The sequence below is a fragment of the Myripristis murdjan genome, chromosome 17 (genome assembly GCF_902150065.1).
Source record: "Myripristis murdjan chromosome 17, fMyrMur1.1, whole genome shotgun sequence".
NCBI lineage: Eukaryota > Metazoa > Chordata > Actinopteri > Holocentriformes > Holocentridae > Myripristis > Myripristis murdjan.
This window is the reverse complement of record NC_043996.1, coordinates 21,654,485-21,675,852: the sequence shown is the minus strand read 5'-3', so window position 1 is coordinate 21,675,852 and position 21,368 is coordinate 21,654,485. Positions and strand designations below refer to the sequence as shown.

The following is a 21,368-nucleotide window of genomic DNA, read 5'->3' as shown; positions in this document are numbered from 1 at the left end:
TCTGTGCAATGTGTAATGTCCTCATTGTGGGGGTGTGCAGCAAGATAAGAGAACGATAAGTGTTAGCTGAATGCTGCATATTATCCGTCCACCGTAGGGGTTGTCTCTTTTTTCCGTATCCAACAACTTCAGTTGCGTTATCGAGGGGAAAAGCGCTGCAGCATCTCCGTATCCTAGTTTTGTTTTGACAGCGCGCTGCAAACCTCAGCCTCCATTTAAATCATCTTGTCTTGAGTAAGAATGAATAAGAGTGCCACACTGTTGGAACTACTGCGGTTTTGTTTGTTGCTTTACGACCAGAGCTCAAAGTTGAATCCGCCTGAACCCGTATCGGATGTAGATTCTCGCCGGCTGGCATGGCATTATTCCCAGTTGGACGGACGGGCGATCTATTCAATATTCCTAACTTAGCCGAGAAATCCTGCCCTATTGTAATAGTTGGGGGATAGATAACATCTAGGCTGACGTGTATTGTACAAATAAATGACCTGAGGTAAATGGCTTCTTGCATGGTTTATTTGTTGCCTAGGTGGCGTTCACAGTCAGGAAGTCATGTCCAGATCGGGTGATAGAACATCCACCTTTGACCCAACACACAGTGACACCCTGCTGCATGGGCTCAATCTCTTATGGAGGAAACAGCTTTTCTGTGATGTGACTCTCACTGCCCAGGGACAGCAGTTCCACTGCCACAAAGCAGTGCTGGCATCCTGCTCCCAGTACTTCAGGTCTCTCTTTTCCTCCCACAATGTAATCAACAGTGAGGGTAGCAAAGGGGACCAGGGGAGCAGTGGGACCCCCTCATCTTCCCCTGATGACAAGCTGGTGACCACCAGCACCAGGCCCATCAATAACCTGGTACTCCAGGGCTGCTCCTCCATTGGACTACGGTTAGTGCTGGAGTACCTGTACACTGCCAACGTGACTCTTTCCCTGGACACGGTGGAAGAGGTGCTGTCAGTCAGCAAGATACTCAACATCCCCCAGATCACCAAGCTCAGCGTGCAGTTCCTCAATGACCAGATCTCCGTGCAGAACTACAAGCAGATCTGCAAGATTGCAGCGCTCCACGGACTGGATGAGACCAAGAAGCTGGCCAACAAGTACCTGGTGGAGGACGTGCTGCTGCTGAACTTTGAGGAGATGTGTGCCATGTTAGATGCTCTGCCGCCCCCGGTGGAGTCAGAGCTGGCTCTCTTCCAGATGTCAGTCCTCTGGCTGGAGCATGACCGGGAGACTCGCATGCACTATGCCCCGGACCTTATGAAGAGGCTGCGCTTCGCCCTCATACCTGCCCCCGAGCTGGTGGAGAGGGTGCAGTCGGTTGACTTCATGAGGAGTGACCCTGTGTGCCAGAAACTGCTTCTTGATGCCATGAATTACCACCTGATGCCCTTCAGGCAGCACTGCAGGCAGACCATGGCCAGCAGGTGAGGATGAGACCACACAGACAGACAAACAAGTAAACACAGAGACACAGATACAGATGCAAACACACACACACACACACACACACACACACACACACACACACATACACACACAGACGTGAGTACACACACACACACACACACACACACACACACACACACACAGTCACACCACACACCAGTAGGCTGTTTGAGAGTGGATGAAGGCAGATTAAATGCATCCGCCTTGTTAAATTTGACACACTCATTACAAGTATTGGTCACACTGCCTGTGTGCTGGGAGGAGTGAGGTCTGAGGCCCAGTCAATGAGGGGTTTGGGACTTTACCAGAAAAGACAATACCAGCTGCCAAGAGGTTTGAACTGTGCTTTGCTACACTATATCCACAATTACAAGGTTACCTCGTGTTTTTGTGAAGGAAAAAAACAACAATGAACCCCCACACAACACCAACTTATTTTCTCACACATCTGTGTAATTGCACTGTAATCAGTGCAGACATGAAACTAGACAAAGGTTATACATTTGATTTGCAGCTATAATGTGAAATGCTTTAATTAAATTCTCACTACAGTTACATGGAAATTACATATGAATTGTGAATTGAGTACAATTAAAAAAGTACTGCAGCTGTTCCTGCTACACTAATGGGAATTTGGCACATCTGAGTGTAGAATTGCATTGCATCTGAGAAATATAGGGTGCATTGTCTGTCAGTGTGGGGGACAAATAGGTGCTGCTCCTTTATTCAGGTTGGATGCATGCGTTTCATCTGCGCAAGCATGGGCCAAGCTGCACGGCCATACATGTTTGTTATGATCAGCACTTTAAGGACTGGTAAGTAGACAGGCGCTGTCAGTGAGATGAGTGATTGATGGTGCTGTTGTCAGGCGTTGTTTACAGAGCTGGCTGTAGTTAGACAGTCAAGGCTGAAAATATTTTGAATAGTGTTGACATCGATATTCAAATTTTGATTCCACTGTATGTATTTGCTGGACCTAAAAGGGTGAACAGTAGATGAATAGAGCTGTAGCACTAGAGGATGTATATATACCTGGAAATCTAATTTTGCATGGATCTGAAAGTGGAAACATATTGCACGTAGATACCCCCTGCATTTTCCTAATAACAGATCTATTCCCGCATATGGATCTAAATGAGCAAGGAATCAGGAATCCTCATAATTAGTTTCACATGCCACTGTTTCTCTCCTCTCAATTAATCACCATTATCTATGTCCAGGGGCTCATTTGCATATGAATAACCCCAAAACACTTCTTTAGTGGGCCAGTAGCAGAGAGGATGTACTGAGGGTGGTGATTTAGCCAAGCATAAAAAATTAAAATAAAAAATACAATTGGTGAAAGAGTCTGACTATAAAGGACAACTGTTCCTAATCTTTTACAGCACATCATGATTAATTGGTAGATATTCAGATTTGTGTTGAAATCCATTAGGAACCAGATAATAGTCGTTAATGTATAGTCAACGTGCAGTTCTGAGGTTGTATTCCATATACAAACAGCAGGAAATATCTCACAATTGGCTCAGAGATGTCACATGAATTATTATAGCCAATGAAAGGGAGACGCTTTATAGGCAAGTTTATGTACTCAATTGTGCCCTTAGCCTCCAGCATGGCACCCTGCAGAACCATCCTAGCTTCACAGCTAATTGAAAAGATATCTTTAGAGTAAAATAACCATGCAGTGACACATCAAAAGGATAAGTACGCTGTTGAGCATTTTTACTTGATTGTGTTAAATTTGGTCATATTTTGCATGAGTTTGTAGTCTCAACTTCAGCACCTCTATTTTGACAAAGTGTATTTATTCATTCATCCATGCATTCATTCTGTCTGTTTCATCCATTCACTCATTCATTGACTGTGTGCTTGGATGGATTCATTAATGCTCTCTGTAATATTCCGTGATCACATACACACAGTAAGCCCCATGTAAAGGGCTGTTTTTATTTTTGCCTTTGCATGTGTGACTTCATGGCTTAAATACCTGTTTTGTGCTGTGTTTTCTAACTCTTGTCCACACACCCACACTTTCTGACATTACAGAATCCGTTCCAATAAGAGAATGCTGTTACTGGTGGGTGGTTTGCCTCCTGGACCTGATCGTCTCCCCAGTAATTTGGTCCAGTACTATGACGACGAGAAAAAGACATGGAAGATCCTCACAAGTGAGTAGCAAGGCTGTATTTTTTTTTTTTTTTTAACCCGAGGCATCTTGTGTTAGCGTCTTTTATGATGAGAAATAGTTGTTCCTATGGATGGCTTTAACACAGGTTAATTTCCACGGAAAATGAGGGAAGGAGTTCCCTAAATCCTTGAGGTAATAATGTATCACTATCACTTTTAATATAAGTTTTTAATCAGAGCGTGACTTCACAGCACTGTGGAGTTTCATGCCCGGTTTCTCTTGTTTTTGCTGAAATATCCTGGCAAGATGCGCTGAGAGATTCATTTGAATCTAATGATCTATTGTGGCATACATGGGACAATAATGAATGACATTTTATCTCAATAGCTTTAAAAAATGTGGCTCGCTAGTCTGCCTTCAGTTGACCACTACTTAAGATTGAATAATGGCATACATGCCAACACACACTGATGACGTTGCGACTATGAACATTGATTTTGGGGTAAGATAAGGCAAATGCCAGCGAGACAAGAGAAGTAAAGCAATAATATCATCATTAACCAAGTGATCAACATTGGCAATAAACGGAATAACATGCTTGAAAATAATAATAATAAAAATAAAATGCTAATAATAATATTAATAATAATAGTAATTGGTGGCCTATAGCTTTATGATTTTCATTACAACCAAATATGGAAATAATTTGCGTATAATACTCTATTTGTGTGTAGAAAATGTCTTCAGCCTTTGTGAACTTGTAGGGGAAAAAATCTTGTTTCTGCAGCACATGCCTCTGGCCAGTGTCCTATCCTCTTTTTCTCACTGTCTTCCCTGACCTTTTGAGGCTCACCACTATATTGGTGCCATATTACAAAGGTCAAACAAGAGCTAATGGGAAACCACATTGTCCTTTGCATCATCATTGGTGGTCATATTGAGTTTTTGTCCTTTGTTTTGGTTGGAGACATATCTCAATAAGAGCCTCTCCATTTGTACTTATTAGCTATAGGTCTGTTTTCTGTCAGCTTGACCCTGTGCACTTTGTGTTCTCTCTTCATGGCGAGGATTGTTTCCAGAACCAGTGTGGTGTTTCTGTTGTTGTTTCTCGGGATACATAAATTCATTAATTTAATTCAGTCTTGGACAGGGTTTCTTCCTGGGCTGGAATCATGTGTTTCTTGGCAGCTGTCTTGATATTTTACCTCAGATTTGGACAGATTTATCAGGGTGCACTCCACTAAAGGAGGCATATATATATACACACAACAGCCTGAAGCCTACTGGTATTTATATTGTCATTTTCTCATTACACTCACACTCATGGGTATAAACTGCAACAAGCAAAAGGTCAATAGGGATTTCCATCACTCAAAACTAAAAAGTTAACACTCAAATGGTCCGTGGCCAAGTGGAAGGACAAAACTGCAAAATCATCCCCTTAACACATCAGTGACCATCTGATGTAGCTTCCACACAATGGATGTGGAATAGAAGATTATTAACATTCAATCATAACTTTTCAATGAGGCGAAACCTGAGAGGGACAGACTTTGATTAAGACATTCATCAACACAATTTAGGAAGAATCTGATCCCTCTTGTCGTGTCAGATATCTATTGCTCGGTGATTCCAGTGTAAAGTTTGCCATCTAGTGTACCCACAGCAGCGTGGAGCAGTGGAAGACAAAGGCAGAGACAGGCTCGGCCACAGTGCAGGACTATTCTCCTCTCCTGTGCTGTTAAACCAACCTCATATTAGAATCCCATACTTTGAATCGGACCTCATCTGAGCGTGGCCTAGAACAAAGGAATGCAGCTCAGTGGGATGCAATAGTAATGGTGTTAAAGGAACGACGGAGCCAGAGCAGCAGTGGTGCATTAGCTGTGGAGTCATTCAACCGACCCCGGCTGTGCCTCTATGCAGAGGTTTCTGACTCCCTCTAGTGAGCCTGAGAGCTCACTGTAGAACGGAGTGATGGCGTCCATCTCATAGAGGACGTGCTTGCTCTGTCCTCCCATAGCTGGTGCTCTATATACCCCTGGGGTTAGAGGAAGGTTTGGGTGAGAAGGGGACAAGTGGGAAATCAATTTCATATGCCCTTTAAGATGATAATTCATGGTAAAGTCCCACACAGTATAGAAGGGGGGAAAAAATGGGTACGTTTTATTTCGTTTCAATGCACAAGACTATTAGAGCGGTGTCGATTATTTCAGCCTGGCACCATTAGTCTAAGCTAGATGTTGCCACTTATCCTGCTGTTCACCTGTATCTCAGGCACCTGTAGAGGTTGGAAAAATGTCCCAAATCCTGCCGGTGCAGAATTTCCTCCTCGGTTTTCTTATTGTAGCCCCTGACATACTGTAAAGCAATAATCTGCTTTTCATGTCGGTACGTGACGATGTTTAGTATGAGTGCAAGTCACTAGACATCAAATAAAAAGCCACCCATCCATGTCCCATATACTGCTGACTGAATGATAATGTAAATAGCATGTAAGGGAATCTGGCAGTCATATGGCACTAGTCTTTGAGGTGCACTGGAGGCAGGCAACCTAATCCGCTCGTTCAAGATAAAGCTCTGTTTAGTGTATGTAGTATTAGTTCCTATCTGAGGCTCCCCTCCCAGAGAGGACCTCCACATGTCAGCCAGCCAGAGTGAGATTGCAGGGAGAGGCCAATTGGAAAGAAATGAGATTCAAGGCTGTCTAATTTTGCAGCAACTGTGATCCATCAGGCGGTGGGGAGGTGACAGTGGAAATGACTGATGGAGACAGACAGGTGGGCTTTAACATTTCACTGATTTGTGCTCAAAAGGCGCCGGGCCTGAGATTTATTGAGTGAACACGATCATGTTCATTATGACTGTCACCTAAGACCATTTCTCTACATCTCAATGGGGTCACTTCAGCAGGGGAAGATGGAGGAGTGGAGGGGACCACAAAAAAACATACACAAGGGAAAATCCTCCACAAGGGGTCCTGCTGCAGCTGCGTGTGTCTGTCCTCGCTCTCTTTCATGCAAGCCCATGATGAGTTGTTTGATTTATCTTAGTTCATTGGCTAAGAGTCTACGACATGCGGTAGGATCTTCAGCACATTGTAACATGTGCTAAAGATCCTATGGATTTGCTCCTTAATATATTAGTGTAAGAAGCAACACTAAAATGCCAATGGATAGATAGATTCCCACAGTAAATAATACACAGTTGACTCACACTGATGCAGATATATATTTATTTAATTAGTTATTTAGTTCAGTTATTACAAATGTCATCCATAAGCTTTGAAATACCACAGGTGAGAAACTGCAAAATGTACCCACTAAAAAATGTTAACCATCTCTAGTGCTATAAATCAAAAGCGCTTTAAAGCAAGAAATGGATACAAAAATAGGCCTGGCAAGCTGGCCCTGGGAATGATAGCCTTTATGTGCATTATACAGTTTCCCATCTGGTCTATTTCATGCACTCTAACCCATTGAAAGCCCATTTTTTCCACTGTCTTTTCATGTGAATTTGTGAGAATGTCAATTAACTTTGGTCAACTGTCAACTGTGAAAGTAAACTGCAAATTAAATCACACTTATCCCAATATGAGTATATACTGTATGTTGACTTCCTGTCAAACTGAAGGGCTCACAGTCGTATTTTTGGACTTGCGAAGTTGCTCATCGCTCATGAATACGTGAAGTAGCAAACACAGTTACTGGATAAGAAACCCTGCTGGTTCAAGTCCTCCTCATATTAAAAAAAAACAAAAAAAAACTTAAATTGCAGTTACACACAACTTTTGCAGGCATGAAGAACAGTAATCAAAACTTCATTTCAGTGTGACTAAAATATATTGTCCATTACGTTCTCGTGGTTTTGTGATAGCTGCTGATCGGCATCATTGATTTTTATGTCTCCTCTAGTAATGCCTTACAACAGTGCCCATCACTGTGTGGTGGAGGTGGAGAACTTCCTGCTGCTGCTGGGTGGAGAAGACCAGTGGAACCCCAACGGTAACTGATTAAACACCATGGAGCAATAAGCCATGAGAGGCTGTACAGTGATTTAACAGCTAGGAGAGCTTGTATGAAGCGACGGTAACCATTATAAGAAAAAAAAAAAAAGGATTTCTCTTTTTTATGCAATAATAATTAAATAATAGGCCGGCTATTCTTCTATGAAGCAATATAATTAAATAATTCCAGTGTGCAAAAAATGTGTGTTAATTCAACCCTGTGTGTAAAAATAAGAATTATGCCAGAGTTTATAGAAGTCCACACCATCAGAGTCAGCCGCCACAGCACAATTACAGCACTATGAGTGGACAAACAACACTCCAACAACATGAGTGGACAAACAACACTCACTTGACAACACCAAATAATTCACTGTGAAATAGTGACATGTATTTATACTGAAAAATCTGGTGTGTGTGTGTGACTGGTGATTTTCAGACAGTTTTTTTTTCTTTTCTCCAGGTTTTTCAATGATCAGAGTCAGACTGGATTGTTTACTAGTTTACTATACTTGGTAAAAGACAGAACAATGTTATGTATGTCATAGATATTTATTTGTCTTTTTTTTTTTTTTTTTTTTTCAGGAAAGCACAGCACTAATTTTGTCAGCCGCTATGATCCCAGATTCAACAGTTGGATACAGTTGCCTCCCATGCAGGAGAGGTAGGCCACTATATGTTTATGTCATCCATTTATAGTTATATAGATACAGATGTTTATGTTAATTACTATTGATTTATATATTGTACTTGATTGCTAATGGGTCATTGCTTTTGTTGACATTTGCATTCAAATTCTGTTTATCATTGTGGTATGTGATGTAAGAATATACATAGAGTATAACCTGGATAAATGAAGGAAAATAAAGGGAATAAAGGTGGGAAATGTGGCTATACACTGGGAAGATGCAGGATTTTCATTGGTCCAGGCTGATCTGTGTTGTGTTGTGGGAAGTGATCTAACCAGAAGTAAAACACGGATCTACAAGTGGATCAGTCTAACTTGCTTAAGTCTAATTTCACTGTGAGATTTAGCTGGTTTGTCTTGTGCTCCCTGTAAACTAGGGCCAGAATAATAATAATAAAAAAAGATTGATGTTATTTTCATGTAATGGCAGGCAGATAAGATTGTGAGCAGCCCTGTTAGATCTGATCTAAGTTGTTTCAACTGGATTAAACGTAGATCTATCTGGACTCTGGGGTGTTCAGTCTTTGTGTCAGTTCTGTTTAATTTGTATAGCCCTTAATCAGTGTTACAGTCTCAAGGGGCTTCACAATGCCTGCATTATGGAAACAGTGAATGAAAACAGCACCCTCAGAATTAGACACTCAACTGAGAACCAAAAAAAAAAAAAAAAAATCCGATGAAAACCTAAGGCTGAGGTGAATTTGCTTTGTGCATAAAAAAATGATTAGCTTTTGCACTTCGTTGCAAATTTTGTGTTTCATCTCTGGTGTCTCTGGTGTTATCATATTTTTTCTTTACAGAGAAGATTAGCTTGTCTGTCCTCCATTAAAATATAGATTTAAAAGCTGAGAGAAATGATCCATTGGCTGCAGTGAATAGTTTAGAGGATGCCCCTACAGTTGATACAGTAGAGCAGTTCACTTGAATAGACCAAGACTGATAGAAATGTGGAGTCTTTTTTTTATTTTTATTTTATTCAAATGAAACCTTGGTTCATTTACATAGGATTTATTCACCTTCAAATGAAATAAGAGACATGTAGCTTGACACTCTTCTATCTATCTTTTGTTGTTGGTGTTGTTGTGCTTCTTTTTTTTGCAGTCATATTTTTATTTGCTAAGGCGCTCATAGCTCACAAGCATGTTACTGTCCCTAAGCTAGTTTTCATAAAATACTAATTCACTATTGTCAGTTTTTATCTTTTTCCTGAATGATTTGCACCTCACACAGAGACACATCTGTTGATAAGCCTTCAATGAATCTGTCATTGTTGGTTTAATGATGTTGTCTGGTTGACACCTCCTCCTCAGGAGAGCCAGTTTCTTTGCCTGCCGCCTGGATAAGCACTTGTACGTGATTGGTGGCAGGAATGAGACGGGCTACCTCTCCAGCGTGGAGTCCTACAACCTGGAGACTAATGAGTGGAACTATGTGTCATCTCTGCCGCAGCCTCTGGCCGCCCATGCAGGAGCAGTGCACAATGGGAAGATATACATCTCAGGTCAGGACAGATCCCCTTCACACAACCTTCGGCGCTAATCACACTGACAATCCCTTGTTCTTCTGTAATGAAAAGCCCCTTTAACTTAGTCAGCAGGCGTTTTTCATCTCTCTGCTACATAAACATTTTGGGAAAATTGCTAGTCATTCTAAAAAAAAAAAAAAAATCACTTTTTGGTAAGTAAAGGATACAAGATGACTAATAATATCACTGATCCACCAGTAATCATCTTGTCATGGTAGGAGTCATATTTTCCAACTGTACACATGGTGCCTGGTAACTACTGTAACTGCAGACACTGGCAGAGCTAAATCAATACATTCACCTCCTATACACATATTTCTTGAAGACTGTCACCCATCTTTTTAAGCACATGTCAATCGGCCTCCAGTTATGTATTTAAACAGCACTTTATTAATGACATAGTGTCATCTTTACCTGTTGCAGGAGGAGTCCACAATGGAGAGTATGTTTCCTGGCTCTATTGTTATGATCCTATAATGGATGTGTGGGCCAGGAAACAGGATATGAACACAAAGCGTGCCATTCATACCTTGGCTGGAATGAACGACCGCCTCTATGCTATTGGAGGAAACCATTTGAAAGGTAAGTACTGAGGCATTTGAGGTACTGAATAGAGAGCAGGACAAGATCAATACCTTTTTTTTTTTTTTTTTTTTTTTGGAGCTATGTGAAAGAGATGCGTCCATTATGAGCGGGTGTCCATGACCTTCATTACACTGGAGGACTTGCAGTTGCCCTGCTCTGTCACGTTTCATCATCCCAGGTGCAACGTGAAGATACACATATGCATCTGCATGCTGTTCAAATAATGAGGTGTATGGAGTGCAATTTGTGCCACTGCACAGAGGAATGTTAACAGTGTGTTCTGAATTTCTTGGTGTTCAGTCAAACATTATTTTTGTTTAAAAAAAAATAGCTTGCATTTAGTTGCTTGAAATAGCTTTTTTTCCTCATTATTCAATTGGCACATGTCACTCTGTGTTTATTTGTTTATGTATTCATTCAATCATACGTATATATTTTTTGTATGTGTATGTATAGGCCAGTCTATGTTTCATATTGTGGGTACAGGATGTCATCATTCTCCAAACATTCATCAAATTTGACTGAGCAGTGTCTGAGATACTGAGCGTGAAGCATAGGGCCCTGTTGACCTGGTGGTGGCGCTGTGGTGGGCCAGTCTCTTTTATATTCAAACTGCTGGACCTTAGTGTCAACATCTATCGGTCAACCCAAGTTTCATCCAAAACAGGCCAGCAGAGGCTATTGAATCGCAATCCATAGTTCCTTTGATTACGGAGGATCAAAGATTGAGAAAGATATTAATTATTCAACCTCATTCTTTTGCAAGTTGTTATTATTACCATATACTAATGTCATCATATATTTTGACATTTTTTTCTCCCGGTCTCGTGCAGGTTTCTCCCATCTAGACGTGATGTTGGTGGAGTGTTACGACCCGAAAGCTGACCAGTGGAACATCCTGCAGACGCCCATCCTGGAGGGCCGCAGCGGTCCTGGCTGTGCTATTTTGGATGACAGCATCTTTCTAGTGGGGGGCTACAGCTGGAGCATGGTAACGTCTAATAGATGAGATTAGATTAGTTTAGATGAGATTTTAATGATCCTCGTGGGGAAATTGGGTCATTGCAGCAGTAGAGGATAGGGATATAGATAATAAAAGAACATGTTGAAGGTAATACCAAAAATAATTACAACCAAAGAACACACCAGAGCTAATTCAGCACACCAAAGAGAGGGTAAAGCCGTGTCTTCATCATGGAGTGCAGACCTAATATCAGCCTGAACAAATTCAGTTTCACTCTTTTCCTGAGGATTTTTTGTTTGTTGTTTACAAATCTATCAAGCACATCTACTGTGCATCACTAAGTTTACATGTGAATCATTACATGTTCAAATCACCGTCTATATAGATGGAAGAATATACAGTATGTATATGTAAACTGTAACAAAATTTCCAATGTTTAGTCACACTTTTGCTTTAATCATCATGATAACCATATTTGGACAGCGTGTTTTTTTAAGCAGTCACAGTTTTTGCAGTACATTCTGTCTCGTATCAACCGAAGTCACCATCAAACACTCAAGTCTCCTTAATGCTACTACACCTGTGCAGCATACAATGTCATATTCTGGGTTTTATAAAAGGGTCAATGGGGAATTAATAAGAATAATTCCATGATAACACCAACAACAGTGTTTTTTTTGTTTGTTTGTTTGTTTTTTTTTTGTAATGATAATTGTGATTTTGAGATACTATACACTGTGTAATACCCTGTACAATACTGGCACCTAGGAGGTGCTCACCCTTAAAATAGCACAAAGGATTACATCAGTTCTCATACACTGGAGGATTGAAGTATCTCACTGAGTTAAAGTAAAAATCTTCAACATGTTCTTGTGAATAAAAGTCAGTTTTGCCATTCGCTGTTGCCACTTGACATAATACAGCAGTAATTCACTCTGTACCCAGTTATGAAAGCTGTCAGGTCGGGCTTTTTCGTGAAAGATTCCCTTGTATGGAGGAAGTGTTGTGTCTCACATTTCTAGCAGCAGCAGCTTGTTGGTTGTGTGTTGATGGTGACTTGTGAAACTCTCGCACACTCTTGCACATCCTTAACCTAACCCTACCCTAACCTTAACATTAACGTTAACCGCACTCGTGAGAGTTTGAATCTAGATTCGCGAAAAAAAGACTTGTACATGCAGTTCAGGATGCATTACTATCGGAAAGAGGAGATTATTTTACTGCATGTAACTTGTAATTGTGCATTTTTTGAGTGCATATCTTTTTAACTAAACCAGCATCACAGATTTGACAATTAGAAATCAAAACAACACTAAAGTTTGTGATTTTTTTTTTCAGGGGGCCTACAAGTCTTCCACCATCTGCTACAGCCCAGAGAAAGGGACATGGACAGAGCTGGAGGGAGAGGTGGCAGAGCCCTTAGCGGGCCCGGCCTGCTCGACCGTCATACTGCCTGCCTGCCTTCCCTTTAACAAATGACAACTAACCCAACAGACAGGTGGCGAGGGAAAGGAGCAACAGAGTGATTGGGGGGAGGACCATCAATAAGAAAAAAAAAAACAAAAAAACAATTGTCAACAATTTTGTGACAAACCCCTCCGATCAGATGATGGGGGTGTGTATAAATTATTTTTTTACAGGTTTGAGACCAGAGCACTTTCGTTATTCCTTACCGAAGGTTTGAAAAAGAAAATTCGTGTAATTCATGTATTTAAACCCATCTGTGTTGAACTTCTGAGAAATGGTCACTTTCATATGAGATTTTGTTTAAACTGGTAGTAAGTGTTTTTGGCTTCTCTTCTATAGCACGCATAGTGTTGAACTGAATTATAGCTTTCAGATCCATTGTATCTTGTAACCAGTAGAGGCATAACTCAAGCGAAAAGCAGTGTTGTTTCAAGGACTGACGTCAGGAGAAAAAGTGATCAATCCCAAACTGTAATGGGGCTACGTTAAACTAGGGCTGGGTGATGAACAGTAACTGTGATGATCAAACTGTACTGTATATTCCTCACAATTTCATGTTATTACTCATTTTTCTCATGCAGGATTTTGCACTTATCCTGCTGTATCCTTTTGTCTCATCATCCTGCAGATGTTTTGCTGTCTTCCTCTGAAATTACCAAGAAAATATTTGTAATTTTAACAGTCCCAAGTTGGAAAGCTTTCAGAGAACTTTTTTCCTAAACGCAGTACACTCTTGTTATGACATAATTTAGCTGGTATGAGGAAAAACACACCGTACAAAAAGACTCTGATATGATAAACATGATCCTTATGAGGATTTCTCCATATCACCCAGCCCTAACTTTTAACAAATCATATACACCCGAGCCAAAATCATGTTTCTGTATAAACTGTTAAACAGAGTTCCTCACAGGTTATCTGCCTGACAGGCCAAATCTTGCCAGACGTTTGTGGCAATTTAAAGTTTAACAATGATTATGAATATTTATATGATAGCACTAATGGTGATGTTGATTATACAACGATGGTACAATCAAATTGCTGTCGCTTGCCATTGTAGCATATGGATAGCATATTTGGGTGTAAAGATCAGCTGATGGAAACGGGCTTTCTTTAAGTTTGTTCTCGGCCCGTTTGTGAGGCCGCGTAGAGTTTCCTCGATTGAATTTTAAACTTCCAGGTATGAAAAAAAAAAGAATAAAGGAAAAGCATACTGTGGTTGTTACTGCACTAATTGTGAACTTTAATTTAACAAAAAAAAAAAAAAGGGTTCACTAAAATGATGATGGATGTGCTGTTGTTAAAAAATATATATATCTTCAGTACAAATGAACTCAAATCTAGTCCTTACCATTAGGTTGAGAAAAAGTCGACTCTAAATATTGATGCAGTACCTGTTGAATCCTGTAAAATTAGTTGATTTTCATTCTTGTACATAATCGCTTGCAGTGAAACATTTTTGTGCACTCAACTTTGGATTTATTCTCAAATCCTGTTATTGTCCTTTGCATTTTAGAATATGAAAATAAATTGACTCTTGATGATTAAAATTCCTTCTTGGCTTTTTTTTTGTTGTTGTTGTTGTTGTTTTTTGACACTTTAGGTTGAGCCGAGAGCCTTCAGATAAAGATATCGCATGAAAACAAAACATTTTTGAGCTTCAGTATTTTTAATTATGAAGACTATTGCACCCACCTCCTGTTATTCTTCTGATTATGCAGCTGTTGCCAAAGGGAAAAAAAAAAAAAAAAAGAAAAATACCTCCTTTTCCAGGTAGCCTACATCATTTCACTCACCTGTTTAGTGATTGAAGTATACATTACTAGAATGGACAACAATGCACAAATGTACCACAAACATATCTTTAAAAAAAAAATAATAATAAATTTAAAAAAAATAAATTAACCTTAATATTCCCTAAGACCCACACCTTATTTCCAAAATCCTTTATGATAAACACAGAAAAGGCTTGATTAATGGAACCTGATACATTAATAGGCTTGCAGAAAGGGGGGTCTTGATTAAATCCATGATCTCACCTCTTCCATGCTGTTAAAGTTTGTGAGGTTGCCATCCTGAAAATGAAGTTTGGGCTCAGGCTTGCATGGCGTTATATCCTCACCCTACCCTCACTCTGTGTTTTGGAGGATAAATAATTAAAACACAATACCAGTATGTGAAAAGTTTTTTTTTTTTTTTTTGGACAACATATGAGGGGCAACCAAAACCTGAGAGCTTGAAAACTTGAAACTAAAACACAGGCAGGCAGCGGGGTCAGCAAAGGGCACACAGTTTAAGCCATAAACAAACAAACAAACAAACTATCTAACTAACTAACTAAATCACCAAAAATGCTTCAACATCCACAGCAAAATAAATTTGGAACTATTTTTTCAAACTGAAGAGCATCACTGCATTACTGCACACTGGAGGCTGCTCACTAACCGTATCACTCCGCCTGGCAGTTATGCTAACAAAAATTCGAGTTATCAAGTGAGCAAAACAGCTCCAAAATATAGCTAGAGTCCGTCAAATGACTTCAGCAAGCCTTGGAATAGCTACATGATTGTATTTGCATTTTGTTGTGGGCGGTTCAAACATTTCAGTGAGTTTTGTGGACTAAAACATTGGCCATTTTCTGATGCTAGTGGCTGCTATTAGCTAGCTTACCTGCCTGCTCGGAGCTCGGGATAATGCAGGGATATCACTTGTGAGTAAGTCCTTGTGCCAAGAAATCTGGATTATTTCTTTAAGCTGAGCCAAGATATTTGGCTTTTTCCTCTACTCTCTTATCCTCATGTTTCTCCCACTTCCTTGCCTCCTCCTCCTCACCTGTCTCCTCCTGTCTTGCCCTCCTCCTCCTTTTTATTCAATATCTCCTCTCGCTCAAAATTGTCCTCATCCACTTCCAGTTTTTACTCAGCAGATATGCATTGGTCTGGCTGAGTCATTTCACATTAATAACTGTGCTTGTTATCGTGCCTGCTTACAAAATAGGACACACACTTGTGGTCAGCGGTATGTGAGAGGTAACTCCAGGCCTCCTTGATGCTGAGCACCTCGTAGTTAAAAAAAACACCAGGGCTGCCTCTGGTCCTGAGCAGCTGATGAAGGCGGAGGTTTCCAGGTTTCTCTGCCCACAAGACGTTTAGCCACAGGCTGAACCTCTGCTCCGTCAGGGCAGTGCTAACTCCCTCTTTGCCGGGCTGAATATTGTCCATCAAGCCCGGCTAACTGCCTCTGTGAGAGGCCGCTCAGGCGTGTTTTGTTCCCAGAGCATGGCCACTGTGGACTTGATCTCCTCTCCCTCTTAAACAGGATTTAGATGCTCTGCACTGCACTGCACTGCAAAAAAAACTATCCATCTTACCAAGTCCATTAGCCTCATTTTCAGTGATTAAATCTGTTTTGTGAAAAAAAAAAAAAAAAAAAATCTGCCAGTAGGATGCGATAACCCCATTTGTTTGTAATGCACTGTCACTTGTTTCAGGATTAATTCTGGAAAATAGTATAATAACATTGAAACAGGGCATAATGCAGCAAATCACCCCTCTAGAGTCAAGAAAATTATTCTTAATTCAAGAAAAAAAAAATTGAAACAAGTTGATTCGATTTGGAAACCGGAATTAATCTCAGTGCGCTCACAGATTTTTTTTTCACTTGCAAGAGAAACAAGATTTTAAGTCTGAGGTGTAAGTCTAAATTACTTGGTAAAATAGGTTTTTTTTTTGCAGTTTGCGTTCTCACCTGGCAGTGCTACTCAGCGGCACATGGAGATTAATGCCAGTTGGATGGAGAACGGTAAATTGTGAGGGTGAATGGTTTGGAAAGAGAGGGATACACAACACGATTTAGACATGTTTCCAAAACACAAGAGCCTAAATGGCGATGCATTTACAGGAACATGTGTCAGGGATTCATTAGACTTGGTGGCCTTCCAGAACTGCAGCTGCCCATTGCAGCCCTCGACATCTCTCACAGATTGACTGCCACTGACTTTGCCAGGAAACAGTACAGAGAAAGATTTATCTTTACGCCCTGAGTCTAAAATAGCAATAGTCCTAAGCACTTCAAACCAACAAAAGGACACCAAATGGGCTTGGTAAGGCAGCTGCTCCAAGTGACAGCATGTTGAGGCTGCCTGAACATGAGCGCCAAGCTTGAAACACACAGCACCCTCATAGCTGCCTTACCGAGCCCATTTTGTGTCCATTTCTTGCATTAAAGTGCTTTTTACTTACAAGCAATAGCTGACATCTTTTTGTTTGTTGTTGCGCATCATGCATTTTCCCACCTACTCAATTTAATATACTGCAGAACATGGGAAACCTATTTTTTCCACCCTCCCCTAGAATATGAACAAATCCGGGCTTCAGTACATTAAAAAACACAGCATTATTACACTAAATGGGAGTCAATAAAGTGTTAACCAGCAAATAACCATAAAAAACACATCTGATGTGTAGGCTATGTCTTGTGCCAGACCAGATTTGATTTGCCAACCATTTACTACCGAGCATGTCTTGCTCCAAACCATGTGCGACATCCGCTTCCACATACTTTTTTTTTTTTTTTTTTTTTTTTTTTTTTTTCCAAAGCCAGCAGTTTCTCTGCTTGGCATCTCCGCTTCATGAGTACCTGCACCCATTTGGCCAGGTGCCTAGAGGATAAGATAGCAATTATTTTCTCACCGAGATGATCCTGCTAGATTACATAAATCCATATCTAATATCACAATACCGTATTAGCTAAAATGTCACAACATTAAGAAATACCTACTTTTCTTCTGGGAATGTGCTGTGTCGGAGTTAGGCACTGACAACAGCAGAGTGTGGAGAAGTCTGGGCGGTCTGGTTAGTTTTAACTGGAGCTGCTCACACCCTCTTATTTTAATTCTGCCACTTTTAGTCACTGCCCAAATCAGTGGCACAAACACGGGAAGGTAACACCAATGTAACACTAAAGCTGAGATGATTAGTCGATTCATCATTTAGTTGACTGACTGAAAATCAATTTACTATGATTTTGATAATTCATCAGTCATTTTAGTCATTTATCCGGCCAAAATACCAAACATCTGCTGGTTAAAGCTTCACAGATGAGCTATGAATTACTTGCTTTTCTCCATTTCATATCATTATGAAATGAAAACTTTGGAGGGATTTGGCACCCGGTCAGAATAAAGCAATTATACGAATCATTTTTGGCTCAGGGAACTTGCTGTAGGCATTTGTCATTATTTTTTCACATTTTATAGATGAAATCAGATCAGAATCAGAATCAGAAATACTTTATTGATGCCCAAGGGGAAATTGGGTATGAATGAATGAATCAGTTATATAAATAATCAACACATTAATCGACGATGCCAATAATCATTAGCTGGAGCCCTAGGTAACACATTCTGTTGCAGACAGACTATTTCTCACTGTATATTGTTGAAAAGATTGATACAGATGGTCATCAGAGGACAAAAAAATCTGAAGGATTTCATTTGACTGTGAACATGAAACACGCAGGGATCTGAGGATTTTTTTTACCCTTCAGTGTTGGTGGCAGATGGTTTCAGCTCTGCGCTCAGTCCCACTGCAGGCACCTCACACAGCCTGGGGAATAATAGGATTGGTTAAGATGAACATGGCTGACCCTTTAATTAACTTCATGAACTATCATGGCTCTGTTTTAATCACAGAGTATATCCAGCCATTGCTTTAACTTTTGAAATTGTGCAGGAAAGACACAGGACACGTTAAAGGCTTTGAAAAATGTGCGCAAATTAAGTTGAAAACTCAAAGATTGATACTTGGCTCAAATGTATTGATAATGTCTCACAAGATTAAGTTTTGTGATATATTGGATTATCGATTGATTGGCCCACCCCTAGTGAATATTGTATTAATAAATGCGAGGTCATAAAACTATAGGCCTACACTGTTCTTGCCAACCAATATGACAGGGCTGCCATGTGAAGCTCACAACACTCGACTGAGCACAGGCTCTCATGAAACAAAATCACAATTTGTGCAAATTTTTTAAGAGCTTTCCTAAATGAGACATTCCACAATTCAAAAAATGTGACCTTCACTTTACTGGCGTGAAAGCAAAACATAGAAAAACAAGCTATTCAACATTACTGGAGAGTGCAGGCTGCACGTTTTCTTTTTTATAGTAACATTTTAGCACTGTGTAATAGTAATTTGAGTTACTGTAATGATATAGATCCAAACTTACTTAGTTATAATTTGGGGGAGATTTTTTTTTTTTTCTTTTTTTTTTTTTTGGTCCATGTAGACTAACACATTAAAAGGCTATCCAGTATTCAGTGCCTCTATGGTCTACAAGAACCAGATTCGCCCTCCTGAAGTGGTGAGATAAACAGTGGCAGCATCTGAGCCAACAACTGATGTAGATGAAAGGACAGAGAATGATGCATGATGCTATAATTCCTGCTGACCCACTTCAACAGTGTATTTTTAGCAATAATTTGCATGCTGTTTGAATGCTTTCATACAGTATCCCACTGTTTTGAAGTTCTGTACATCTCTGATTATATTTGTGTCTCTTAACCAACAGTTTCTTGCAGATACAACAGAGGTAAAACACTTCTGTAAGAGATAAAGAGGTTTCAGCACTTCATCAACAGGTTGAGATGCAAGTGTTTCATTGCTCTGTGGCTTCAGCATCAAGAGAGTCTCTTCTCAGTCTCACCTTGTTCAAGAAGACTCTGATATTCATTAGCAGAAACAGAGAAGGACCTGGAGCCTTCTTAAAGAGGAAGTGGGAATAACTGAGTCACCTTGATGTAATTTTATATTCTTAATCCTATACATGGAAACTAAATATGGTGGTGAATGAAGAAAAAAAACAAGCTTGTGTTGCTGAGAATTTAGCTGACATTTTCAGAGCACTAGCTGAGAAAATTTCCCATCTGTATGACCTCCGGACATTTTGGTCAAGTCAGTTTTGGCTCTAACATTCAATCATTTGAGTACCACCATATAAATATTCTTGTAAAATTGTAGAAATATGTTTGGATGTTTGGGTAAAATATTGTCCACATACAGTCTTTTTTGCGGATGAAACTTAAAATTTTATATTGGTTGAAAGATGTATTTGTGGCAAGCCGTTTGAAATATACAAAGATCTTTTTTCATCATGGCATTTGCAGAGTTGATTTTTAAATGTATGATAATTGATTTCCCCAGTCAAATATAACACTAAGGCTGGGCGATATGGACAGTATCAAATATCACAATATTTTGGACCAAATACCTCTATATTGATACTGTAAAAATCACTATTGGTGCTTTTACAAAATATTTGCACAATGAGATTTCTGATAAATAATCATTGGTAATGCCTGTATAATAACTAAGTGGGTAAAGGCAAATGCTAGCACAGCGAGAATAGTCTGGTAAGTTCAGAAAATGACATCCCTCTACTGTATTGCAGCCATTAAAACCCTGAGAAGTTAAACTGCTGAAACTTGTAAACACCTCAGGATGTGTGTCCATGAGGAAATGGGTAAAACATCTTATTCATTTTGTATTACTCTATAGAAAATCAATAGGAGGCAGGCTGTATGGATCCACAGGGAAGGTATACATTATTGTTAACCATGAACCAGAAAATGTAGCCTTACCTTTATCTCTACCCCTTGGAAAGCTTTGTCGTCTTTCCTGAATCATGTATGTATTTTATATTTTTCAGCAGCACTAAACTTTGTGCGTGGTGACGTCACAATTTTGAATTTTAATTTTTCTGCTTCCTGACTGATGTTCAAGCCCAAGTTTAACTCCCTCACTCCCTCGCTCAGCTCGCCTCACCTTACCCCACGTGCACCTTATCTTGCAAATGTCTAATTCTTACCCACAGCTCTTAGAAGTTCCAGGGTTATTTAAATACTAAAAAGGAGAGAATAAAAAGGGAAAATGTGCACTCATACTTAACCATCATATCCTGCTTGTGTTTATCATTAAAATCATGTCACCACTTTTATTCCATATTCCATAATCACATGAGGATCTATGTGAGTAACTGTAGCTGCTGCTCTACAATAATAACAGGAGGACACTTGCTTCTGTTTTGTCTCTGCCAGGGCAAAACCGCTGAGTCGTGCTTCTCAAACATGACTAAGACACTGGGTTTCGTGTGTGAGAGGTAGTGTTGTAGCTTATGACTTAATAAGGGTTCTGTTTTCTGTCCAGCAACAGCTTTAACCATTCAGAATGTAAATAAAACAAAATAAAAATGTATCCAGGAGCTATACATTCTTTGAATTAGCCAACACTTTGACATTGTTGGTGAAGGCTACTGTTTTTTCTGTATTGCAAAATAAGGGGAAAAAAGACTACTTCAACTGTTCATTCCTCTATTAAAGAATCACACCCCCTTGGCTTCCTCTAAAATGGAAACAAAAGACCAGTAAAAACATAAAGTGGCCATGCATGTCCTGTTTCAGGCTGTCAGCTCTTTCAATGCAGGCACAAAAACATATGCAAAGAGTGGGAGAACCTATAAAAAGGTGAACTAGAATATGGGGTTGGGTGT

General features: G+C 39.9%; 1 protein-coding gene across 1 annotated transcript; it reads left to right on the top strand.

Annotated features, from left to right (window-relative positions):
* The first annotated feature begins 531 nt into the window (after positions 1-531).
* Positions 532-12,830, top strand: klhl14 (kelch-like family member 14). The gene is made up of 8 exons (XM_030074914.1): positions 532-1,430; positions 3,502-3,623; positions 7,498-7,587; positions 8,175-8,253; positions 9,588-9,778; positions 10,226-10,384; positions 11,221-11,378; positions 12,690-12,830. The coding sequence occupies exons 1-8, from the start codon at positions 553-555 to the stop codon at positions 12,828-12,830; spliced, it is 1,818 nt and encodes a 605-aa protein (XP_029930774.1). The 5' UTR covers positions 532-552.
* The last annotated feature ends 8,538 nt before the right edge of the window (positions 12,831-21,368 follow it).